This window comes from Struthio camelus, chromosome 8 (assembly GCF_040807025.1).
Source record: "Struthio camelus isolate bStrCam1 chromosome 8, bStrCam1.hap1, whole genome shotgun sequence".
Lineage (NCBI taxonomy): Eukaryota > Metazoa > Chordata > Aves > Struthioniformes > Struthionidae > Struthio > Struthio camelus.
Genome location: NC_090949.1, coordinates 15858414 through 15870630, shown reverse-complemented (window position 1 = coordinate 15870630; position 12217 = coordinate 15858414). Strand labels below are relative to the sequence as shown.

General features: G+C 37.8%; 1 protein-coding gene across 7 annotated transcripts in view; it reads left to right on the top strand.

Moving 5' to 3' along the window:
- Positions 1-12217, top strand: part of LOC104151238 (uncharacterized oxidoreductase ZK1290.5) — a 56347-nt gene that overhangs the window by 33173 nt on the left and 10957 nt on the right. For all 7 annotated transcript variants that reach the window (XR_011142519.1, XM_068952247.1, XM_068952248.1 and 4 more), the window contains exons 4-6: positions 4620-4711; positions 10795-10977; positions 11507-11566. Coding sequence is in view for 6 of the 7 variants with exons in the window: in XM_068952247.1 (XP_068808348.1) it covers positions 4620-4711; positions 10795-10977; positions 11507-11566 (335 nt within the window). In the remaining variant the exon portion in view is untranslated. The remainder of the gene's footprint in view (positions 1-4619; positions 4712-10794; positions 10978-11506; positions 11567-12217) is intronic.

Sequence of the window (12217 nt, the reverse complement as noted above, 5' to 3'; positions counted from 1 at the left end):
CACCTGTATGCTGGAGGCCAAGATGATTGTGTGTGTAATAAGAAAGATATTAATTCATTCTTTAATTATCGTTGAGTTATCATATGCTTTCAAATTTGTCTTGCATAGTTTCATGACAGTTTTTCAAGGCTGGATGAAAATTCCTGTTCACCATTGTGGACTGGTTAGTCAATTTTTAACATGCCAACCAGAAGCATTACTGCCTAATTTTCTTTTAAGCCTCTGAAGTCAGAGTCTCAAGGAATAGGGCAAATCTTCAGTAAGCCTTAGGAGCTAATGGGGAGTTGCAAACTATTTATTGCACCTGGCACTTTCTCAAAGTCTACTTCATATGGGCCAAACCACTCATTTCCTCAAGTAAGGAAGGAGGATACTTTTTCTCCCTGAGTCAAAGCTCTGTGACTCTGTAAATAAGGTATTATACAAGTATATTTTAAAAGTGTACTTTTAGAGGCATCTTACCTAGCACTTTGTAAAATGTTTGATTCGGGGGGACTTGAACTTCAGGACTTGCTAAATTGGTGAAGTCAAAGGAAGTGCAGATTTTAAAACTGTCTGCTGCCATAACAGCTAAGACATGAATTGTGCCTGAATTGTCTGAAATTAGATTTTAAAGCTCACTAAACTGGTATTAAATTGAAAATAAACACCACCTTTTTCCCATTTCAAGAGAGTTCTAAGGATCTGAGATCCATGACCCAAACTCTGGGCAGCTGAACCATGTCAGAGGTCCCTGAGAGAGGCAAGAAACATGCCCCTACTGAGCCCTTATCTCACTACCACAGCTGTTTCAAGGCAAATGAGGGGGAACCTTTCAAGCAAGTTTGCTCTGAGGCTGTTTTTTTAGATGGACAAGAATACAGACACGTTCTATTGTTTTAAGTGCAAGTGTTACAAGAAGTTCTGAAGTAGTAGACAGAGCTTAAATATTGATATTATGTAAGTAGATGTAACGTAATTTATGAACCTTTAATCTCCAATTGCGGCAAAACTAAACTTATTGGGGGAGAGGTGCAAAAATGTTCTTATCACACATGTGTTGTCCTGAGGTAAACTAATCCTGTTTCTTCATCTTTTCCAGTTCACCCAGAGGAAAAATTAGTCCCTAATGCAAGTTAGACTAGTCTGAGAATTTTTGAGTTTATGCTGATAAAAGCCTTTACACCAGAAAAGCTTAACTGATATAAAGTGCACTCTGACCCTCCTTACCTTCTGCTCTGTGTCTTATCAGGGCATTGTTTCTGTCTACGGAGAGGTTGACAGAGCACCTGTTGTAGTATGTGAGTATTCCCTTCAGTGAGAGGAATCTTCAGCTGCTTATTCCAAACCTGGGCATTTTTGTGATGCCTGCACACAGAACAGCAATTAAACATGATGAAGGCTGTGATATGGCTTTAAATATTTTGTGGTACTAGAAGAACTGATGACTATTAAACGCGTTGGGTTCCTCAGTATGTATTTCTTTTTTTTATTTCTACTGTTGATGTGGTAATTTGGTGTATCTTGTTTGATGTACACAGTTATAAGTGTTAGGTCTGACAGATGAGGCCCAGGGGCTAGTCAGTCCTTCATTTTCCTGTCAGTCATTTTCTGTCTGATTCTTTATTCGTAGGAATTAATCCAGCAGACGTAAACTTGGCAATAATTCTACCTAATCTCCTGAGTAAGGCGGTCTTTTCCAGATTTGGGCAGTTTAGGGCAAATGGATTAATCTTCAGTTAAGCAGATGAAAGCACTTCTTGCCATCTCTGAAAGAGAATCCTTTGATCATCGGTTGAAATTTGGACTCTTAATTTTTCAGGAAATTCCAGTGTTTCAAATTCATGTCACCAATGTTTGTTAGAATAAGAGTTTTAATAGTCAGACTGTGTAGCTGTTTTCCTATTTATTGTGTTTTGTTTTGACTCTTGTATTAAATTACAATATACCTTTTATGTATTAGACTTTTAACCAAAAGCAAACCAATGAAGTTGAAATGAAGGGTTCTAACTTTAGCAAAACTAAATATGTGGATTTAATGAAATTGAAATATTTCTATCACCTTCCATTTTAGAAAGTGATAAAAAAAAAATGCTGTTTCCACAAAAACGTTTATTATTATTATTATTATTTATTCCCTGGGAATATTTTTACTTTCTTGGCCAGTTTGAATTGAGCCTTCTCTGTACAATATTGCTCTAAATACAGTAGTGCCTTGATATTGGTGTTAGTAGCGGTGTCTCAGATGACTTTTAAGAGAAAGCATAACTGAGCTGAAATTCCTTGATAGGAGCTCTGACAAACTTAACAGTGAATGCAATGAGACCATGGAACAACATTCCCAGTAAAGTTACAGACTTCTTCTAGAAGTAGGTAAAAAGCAGGACGTGGTGTGTTCTGTAGGGAAGAAAATTGCTAGCTTTTTGTGGGAATGGACAAGAAGCCCGATAAGCTCTTTTCAGCTTTCACTTCTGTGATTAGGTTTTGTCATGTTTTAGTCTGAAGTAAAAGCTTTGTTTTTCAAGGGCAGTAACAGCCTATTTTTTGTAACTCCATAGCTCTCAAAAATCGTGTGCAATATTTTGGTTCACCATTGTGTTAAAACTGAAAATGTTTTTCCAATTTCTTTAGCATAATGATTTATTAGTGTTGACACTCCAGGATTGTTTGTCAGCAGAAGTCAAAAGCACGTGTTTTACTCCTTCTAACCGATTAAATACAAATTATGCAAATTGCTGCAGTGCAGGTTATAACCTGATTATGTTATATCTTGAGCAGTGATCGTATCTGTAAGTGAAAGCTATCTAGTATTTTACTTGTTAACGTATTTTTTATCTTTGTATTTCACAAAAGAAACCACATTGAAAAGTGATAGCAGGCATGCAGCTTTTACAGACTTAACTACTTGTGCTGCCAAAATACGTAAAAGCAACATAATAGTAGAGTTGCCTATATTTATATGGTTAGTGGCTTTTCAAATACAAAACTTGTTTTCAGGGCTTTAACAATGTGGTTAGAATAACTATAAGTAAACTGTAACTTCACTTTTGGAATTTAAATGGAGAAGACTAGAACAATTAAATTTCTTTATTTTGTCCAGCTAGATCTAACCTGCAAATTCAAGATATTGTGTAATCCGGTAGTTCATTTTTCATTTAAATGCCAATTTATAGTCTACTTATGAATTATTTTTTTGTATAAAAGTATATGCATTTTAAAAATAAGTACATGCTTAGTGCGTTTCCCTCCAGCACTTCCATCAGCTTTATTCTAGATCAGGGTAAATTTTTCCTTTTGGTGTATTCGTATGTGCCAGTTGCATTAATGAGTGCTTTGTGTGAGCCTCTATCTGAGGTTCAGTTTCAAGGCAGCTCCGCAGAGTTCCCCACTGACCTCAAGACAGTGGTGTTTCTAACTGTGGGATGCAGGCAGAGTTGGTTCAAACACAGTTTATTTGACATCAGATGTCTGCAATTACCCAATGTCTTTTTTTTTTTTTCCCAAAAAAGTAAACAGTATAACTTCCAGCTTAATTCCTTTCTTTTTTATTATAGATATTTGTATGCGTTTACATAGATGAGGGCATGCACGTACATTGTATAGAACTGGCCTGGAGAAATGTTGAATTAAATGCAATGATGGGACTCCTGTGTTTACACAACCTGAGATAGACTTTCCATCTGGAGAGTTACTGATTGAAATCCAGATCAAATCAATGAAGACAAAGTTCACAGACTTAAGAAACAAGTCTGATTCGCAGTCCACAGAATCCACAGCCCAAAGAGACACTAGCCTGACCACAGTTGGTTTCCGTATTAACAGTCTTAGCGCAGAATAAGGACCAAACTACTGAAGAGTAGTCAGACTTAGTGTGTGGTAGCAGGCCAGTATTGGGAAGTGTGCTTTATCATATCTGAGAGTCAAAAGAAGACATCCGATTTCAGGGCTGTCAGCACTTAGTTGATATGCATGCATACGTGCTTACAGTTTATTTTAAAAATAACCCTAATGTCATCTATGTGCAGTTTTGTTTTCACTTACATGTCAACAGGAGCTAAGAAATCTAGCAGTTCTAACGTAGATTCTTCTTCCTACAGTTTCAGTTTCTCGATTCTTGTTGGATTGTGCTTATTTAATTCTAACTTTTTTACTGAGTTTTATGTAACATCTTTGTAATAGTAACAATCTAATAGAAATATAAGCAGGGTTGTATAGTTCATTTGGACTGCATGTCCTTGTGTTTGTTACTCACACCTTATTGGTCTTCTGCAAATGTTCCACTTTTCTTTAGTTTTGGCAAGCTACTCAGAGCACCATTTCCTTCTTTTCATTCTGGTGAAGTCCAATTGTTCTTTGCTTACATTACATTAGCCTTTCCCAGAATTTAGTGTAGAGTTTTTATACACTAGGGAGCTTCCAGTACGTTTAGATTATAAAATGGTTTCCTAGTGTGACTGACGGAACCATGCTTTCAGATAATGCTGTCAAACTAGATTTCAGGGTTTTTTAAAACTTGTTTCTGTTATACAGAATGAATGTGTGCCGTCATTGTGTTTCTTGAAAGTGATATTTCTTCAAGGTATCCTCCCAAATAACTAGGATTGTCCTAGAACTTTTTCTTGTTCTGTTTCTCTTGTTAGGTTTATGTAGATCAATCGGTGTAAGCAACTTTCTTATCAGTCATCTTGAGCAGCTAGAGGAAGACTGTGTGGTTACCCCACATGTTAATCAGGTGAGTGGATCAATATATTTAAAGTATTTGAGTTTGAGTTTTTTTGTTTTGTTTTTTAATAGTCCTCTCCTCCTCAGCCCATGCCTGAAAGACCAGACTCCGTTAGCCTTTTTCTTGCAATTTTTTCCCTTTTATTTCACTAAATCAAAATACACGTTAGAAACCATTTAGGAAGGCAACCTGAACTGAAAAAAATATGTGCTTCCCCTCTTGCTTCCCTTGTTCTGCCTAGGCTACTTGCTTGTGGTTGGTTTTGAGGCACAAGCAAATGAAAGGTCAGCGTGCCAGGTTTTGATGCCAACAGCAGAGAAATAAAATTCCAGTAGCATGAAACATCTAGCATCTCCAGAGTGAATGAGCTTTTTGAGAGCCTGTGCTCAGATACTGTAAATAATTCCTCTAAGCAACACTGAAACCCTGAGGTGAGCTAGGTGTCTGTCGAAGTAGGTGCTGTTATCCTTCCCCCCCAACCCCCTTATTTCATCAGCAAGATCACATTCAATTCAGTGAACTTCTCATTTAGGAAGGTATTGCCAGGGTCCAGGCAAGGTTTTTTGCTGCTCTATGCAGATAAAAAGTTGCCACTTACATAGCAGCGGGCTTCCAGGGCACAGGCAACTGGTTCCTTGTTGCAGTTGTCTGCCCGCAGCTGTGCGAGAAATTTCTGCCCCAGTTCCTGTCGCCTACTGCCAGGGAAAGTGTCTTTATGCTAACACAGAACGGGGGACTGGAAAGGCTCAAGGGCAAACACATATTTTCCCCCCTGCCACAGATGGTGAGGAATTCTAGCAGCTGTTTGTGGTGTAATGTCATAAATGGCCACAATACGGTTGCCTAGAAGATGACTGTCAGAACGTAAAATCTCTTGATTTTTGCTGACCTCTAGACTCTGCATATGCTGTAGCCAAAAAGAAGCAATAACTGTTTCTGTTCATGTCTGTATAGCGATGTGATTCCTGCTGCACTTGCCTTTTTTAATTTCTTGGAGCTTTTTGTCATATATCGACAATTACAAAGCAGCAAAATATGGAAAAGAAAGAAAAGAAAAAACAAAATTGGAAAAAATAGTGGTTATTTCAGGTTCAGGCTTTCTGTCTCTCCCTCTCTTTGTGTTTGGCCATTGATGGAGATGTGTCCATTTCTGGTGGTTGTAACACATTTCTCTAGTGGAGCTGAAATACCACAACGTGTTATTTTTGAAATGGAGATTATCTTGTAGTATTTTACAAATAATCATACATTTTATAAGCAGGTAAAGGAATTCTGTTCTGGACTGTGTGAGAGTGTGAGTTGGGTTACTAAAGGGTAGTTGTGGGTAATGTTAAATTAACCTAAAACCAAATAAAATATAAAAACCAAATAAACTGTTTAGGTTCGGTTATTCAAAATAAGTCATTGAAGTGTGACTAAAGACAGGCAAGTTGATGACTGTTAAAGAATTAGTGAGTTTGCCAAGGTTCAACTGTGTCTCCTCTTGAGAAATACACATCTCCAAAGTCTTACTGGAGTTTGCAGAAATTGTTACTGGCTTTTAAATGACAATAGCTTTTCAATGCCCTATTAAATAACTATAAGACCAAAAAAAAGTAATCAAAGCCTTGGGTTTGTTTCGCAGATTTTTGTCTTCCACACAATGTCAAAGTCTTACACTGTCGTTATGTGTCAGAAATAGTAACAGAGAAAAGTTACTTCTTGGTATAGTTTGGCATCTTTTTGTTCTGTGGCTGAAAAAAAGGAGACAAAATGTTGAGACAGTAGTGATACTGCAAGATTGATAGTGACAGTGTGTGTGTGTTCCTTGCTGTATTCTAACAGTCACTTGTAGCTGATTAGATGTTGTCATCAACCAAACTCAATAAAAAAATTGTTTTTCAGAAAGCGATCCTTTTTTTTTTTTTTTTTTTAAGCATTCGGCCATTTACCTCAGGTGATGCACAGCGTTGTTCCAAGTTAAAAACAAAAAACAGCAATGAATTAACCATATCACTGCAAACTGCTCCACTTTAAACGCTTTCATGGAAAAAATCGTATAGCGTTCATTTACGCTTTTCAGAGTTATAGGAATCTTACGAGCTGTACATCAGAGTATCCTCAAAATAGGTTTTATTTTGTTTCTTTCTTAGTGTTGGAGAGGAGCCACTTCAGTTGCTGAGTTTGATAAAGAGATTACTTAAGCACTACCAAGTAACTAATGAATTCCTAAGCTGAAATTGAGAATAGAAGTGCTATGCTTAATGCTTCTCTTAGCTACCACTATTCTGTAATACCAAAATATCTTTGCTATATTTATGCATAAAATTGCCTACTTTTTAAAATGGACCTTATTTATCAATACAAAACATTTGCAAACAGTTGTTGTATAGAAACTAATTATTAAGAAACTAATGAAGGAAAATCACATCCCTATTAGCCCTGGTAAAATTGCATACAGAATTGAGGGTGTTCTCTCAGTTCCAGCAGTTCTTAGCATTATGTTAAAAGTGAAAGTTATTTTTCTGTGGTGAGGAGGAAGTAGGAAGGCAGGAGAAAAGAGGTTCTTTTTCAGACTTTGTGATCTTTACAAACCCCAGGCACTAAGTACTGCTTCTGTTTTATAAACCAGGTAGTAAGTGCTGCTTCTCTTTTTGGTTCTGAGATGACACAGTTTCATCATGTTCTTTAAAAAAGTGGAAGAGACCAGGCTTTTCAAGAATATAGTCTTATTAAGGCATGTAGTAGTAAGTAAGCAGCTTCTAAGATGACTAATTACAATTAAAATACTGTGAATCACTCTGTACAAACCACAGTAAAGATTTTATTCTAGCATCATATAGAATGAAGCATACAACCTAGAAGTTACAAGGTTATTTTCCAGCATTTGTTAACTGACTTGACAGTGGTAAGTCTGGATTTGTGGTCGAGGAGGATACAGCCTCTTTGAAGTTTCCTGTGCCTGTCACTCATTAGGGAAAAAGTTGCATCTTCCCAGGAATTTAATTATGTGTACAATTCCTTTAATAAGACCACATACTGAAACCAGATATAAACTGTAACTCTCCAAATTCCATGTAGGAGCGTTTGTCGATGTTTCTCCACTTTTATAGAAGTGCAAATTGCTGTGTAACAAGTTCAGATGAATTTTTGAAAATCAGATGATTTAAGTAATGTTGTTAATATCTGCGTTAACGTTGAGCTGTATACCCCATTAGGTAAATTTGTACAAGGTAGAAATGTATTTTAGTGTTTTGAGGCCTCAGGAAACAATCCCTTTGTATATAAACTTACCTACTGTTGCTCTATAGAGAAAACTCATTTCTGGGCTTCAATTTAATTTTTTTAAAGACAAATAATTAGAAGACTATGCATTCCCCTTAAGCTGACTGAAATCCAGACGTGGGAAAACGTTGCCAGGTGAAAAGATTTGAGGGACCTGCAGCAGAGTGGAAAAAAAAGGCCTGACCCTGTCCCTGGCTCCAGCGGGGTCGGGCCGGCAGGGTCGTCGTCAGGCTCGACTGCTCCCCGCTGCACCCTGGCTGGCCCCAAGTCTCCCCTTCCTTTGCCTTCCCCTGTGGCTAACCAGAAGCAACTGTGAAGGGGTCACTAATGGGCACTGCAAGCTCTTTTACTAAACATATGCCAGATTTTACCCAGAAGTCGCTCAGAAAAGGGTGCTAGAAAAGATCAAGGTCTTGCTCCACCACCATCTGACTGGGAGTCCTTGCCTGAGAAAAGTCTGGGGACTAAAATAGCAAGGGCGGTGCAGGCCAGGAAGTAGGAATTATTATTATTTTGAGGGGAAGCACTTACTGGCCACCCACCCTACGCCCCTGCTAGCGCAGGATGCTGCTCCCTTGCATTCAGAAGCGGCTAGAATCTCCCAGAAATGTTGGAAGAGGAAAAAAAAACAAATTAGAAAGTAATTACTTTATGCTTTTTTTTATGCTTAGTAATGCTTTTAATAAAAAAAAAAAAAAATACTTGCACCTACCAGTGCTCAGCTGTGTGTGCAGAGTTCAGCTCACAAAATTTAAGAGTCTTGATTCGGTGGAGGAAATAAAGTACAATTTGTTTCAGGCAAAAAGTGGCTGTTGCTCTGTATTCCGCTCGTCGAGCTGGCAGGTGACACATCAGCGTGCTGTACTGCTTTAACTATTTATGGGGTAATCTGGAACTTTGCTCCTTAGAAACCTTATTAGACCAGTGGCTACATTCTGCTTGTAGTTGTATTAGTAATCAATGTTTAATAAGTCACCTGAAGCCATACAGGTATTCCAAATTTTTCAGGATTTGACCCTAAATCGGTCACTTGTAATTTAATACTTTCTAGATGGTGTTATGTATTATACTTGTGAAAAACTAATTTCTACTAAAATTACTCATTAATACTGTAATAATTCAGCAATATACCTTCTAGATAATATTTGTAACCATTTCTATCAGATCCCAATGTTCACATTTTATTAATATTTTTGAAGACACTCCATTGCGTATCTGTATTTAATAATCAGTATATTATACCTACCCAAGATAGCACTTGTTGTTTCTCTGAAATACTCAGTTTTGTCATAGAATAGTCTGGTAAGGAGCAAGTACATTAGACTTGCGTTGGATTTGGTTAATCAATATTTTAAAAGGAACTGCTTGCTCACTCTTTCTTTTCCTCACTGTTTTGCATAACACTCAATTAGAATATTTTCTAGTCGACTTGGGTGCAAAAAGTGAATAAATGTATGACCTAAACGCTGGTCTTACAAATAGAAACATGAAAGGCGAAGGCCACTCAAAGGTCAAGAAACATCAAAGGTTGAAGACATGGATGTGTCTGCTGCCTGAACCTTGGTCCCGAGTCCACCTAGTAATTTAGATCATAGCAGCTTTAGGCTGACTCAGCCCAGCCTTCGAGGGGCAGGGTTTTTTCTCAGCGTATATTGAATGAGTGCCAGCCTATTGTTCCTGGCTATTGTTGTCTGAAAAGACAACATGTACTAAAGATGAGAAACAGGAAATGTTCATTTGTCCCTTTTATGGTAGAAGAAAATTTCCAGATTCCATGTGTTGAGGTAATTGTTCAAGAGTATTTTTCTTCAAAATGCGCAGGAGTTAGATCACTGGAGCATTGGTTGAGCTAAAGCCGCATCACATGATTGTGTTTTATTTTATAAAAGAAAGCACCATTCACTTTCGTCTGAGTGCAGAGGAAGGTATGTTTCCTACAGTGTACACTCTGTGAAATATTTTTTAAAATAACATGATAAGGAATATTGAAAAGGTTCAATTTTGGTTTGGCTAAATGCCAGGCTGCTTGGCTCTTTTGAAATCCCTCTCCCCCTCCCCCCTTTATTTTCCAATAACCTTTGTTTTCTTTTGCTTCATACAACCCTGTCTTTGTATGTTGTTACTTTTTCTCTCTCAACTGGTTCTTGGCAACTCACGGTCTTCCTCCCTACCAAGGGTCTCCTGCACACCTCCTTCCACAGCTGCCGCCACTCCTGCTGCGTGTCGGCTGTGACACCAGGCAGACCCAGGATACAGGATTTTCTGTGCGTCCATTCCAAACAGAGGTCATGCCCCAGTCCTGGACAAATTGTTTTGGTCAGTCTGTTGCACGCATGCATGTGCATACACACACCCACCCGCGTGCATACACACACAAGCCTTTACAACTCAGAAGATCAACAAATGGGAAAGGAAGTATTTAGGGAAGATAAGGTAGCCTCAAATCACCAATAAAAATGACTTGAGACTGACTTCCACTATGTATTTACCTATATTCCTCGAACACCACGCAGTCTTCATTGCCTTTGAACAGGAGGGGAAATCCAACTGCAGAGGGAGAAAACAGCTGCTCCATGCAGCCTCTTCCTTGAGGGAAGCATAAAACATGTAGCAAATTTTTATGTAAGTTAATGACAAAATGTTTGTGGATTGTTACCTTCCACATGTCTTCTAAAATTAATAGCTTACCTAAGTATCTGAGCAGTAGTGATTTCATTCATGTATTTTTAAGAAGACGGGGCAAAAAATTTTTTATTTATTAATGGTAACATTTTATCCTAAATGTACTGTCAAGGTTTTTATTAATGATTTCTTCCTATTTATCTAAGGTTGAATACCACCCTTTCCAAAGACCTCAGGAGCTGGTGGATTATTGTAGGAGCAGAAATATTATTTTCGAAGGCTATTGTCCTTTAGCCAAAGGTGAAGCGCTCATTCATCCTACTGTCATTCACCTGGCAAAGAAATATGGCAGAACTCCAGCACAGATTTGCATACGCTGGAGTATACAGGTAATGGCAGTAAAAACCTAACTCCCCTCTTGGAAAAAAAAATCTAAATAATTTGTTTTCTGTACATCAACCCAAAACTTATACAGAAAGGATTGTTGCCTTTAATATGCAGATGTCCCATGAACAAACTGTGCTCTACTGAAAGCTTGGAATGTAGTACACCAAACATGGCAGTATTTTACAGATGTGAAGAATCTGATTGTAGAAAATAAAAGGAACTACTGATAAAAGAGATGTTTTCCAACTAAATGTTGCAATCAGTGTGTGGCATCGTTCCCTTTCTGTAGCTCAACAAAAAGCAGTAAGCAGGGAAATAGTGTACTGAGTTGATGTAAACCATGTAATCAGTCTTGGAATTTAATGCAGTGTGTGTAACTGCAATTACAAATAATTGCATATAGAAATGTCATTGACATCTGAAAAGTAAAATGAAAACCTCAGAAGGCTTGAGGAATGTATTGATGTATTTTGAAAATGAGATTATTTTACTTGAAACATCTATAAGCTTTAATGATGAGGTGTTTTTCAGAATGGGATTGTGACTGTTCCAAAGTCCATAAGAGCAGAAAGGATACAGGAAAACTGCAAGGTAAGTTTTGGTTACACGCTCAAGTCTGAGTAATATCAGAATTACTGTTGTTTTTAATACTTCGGTATGCCTGCCCATTTTCCTATGCCAGTTTTACATCAGGCAAGTTGGTTAAATTTGGCAAATTGTAGTAGCATAAAATTACTGCAGTATAGTAGAATACCATAATCCACAAATCTCAGAAATCAAATGAGATTTTAATTACTATGGATGAAAAAGGTATCCATAAAGAAAGCTTTCATAGTTGATTTGTATTAATAATATTTATTACTTGGATGATGATAGAACAACATATTCCAGTTGTAGATAGGTCCTTTGTGATAGGCACACAAGCGTCAAAAGGAAGGAATTTGTTTGCATGCTAGGCAAAGCACAGAGACGCTGTATCGAAGCTGTAAAACTCTGTGAGGGTACCCCGGGAGACCTTTTAAGGAAGTCACAGGACTGGCAGAGCTGACTCTTCCCCTGCTGCCTTCCCACTGACTTGCAGGGAGGTCCCAGTGTGCAGGTGAGGGACAAAGTAGAAGTGGGAAAGGAAAGGGGATTGGCAGCATTCCTCCTCCCCATTTTTTTTTTTTCCATTTTACACCAAATGTCTTTAATTCCTTCTTCCTTCTCTCCATTTCTCTAACCTGAAGGAGTGTTTTCGTG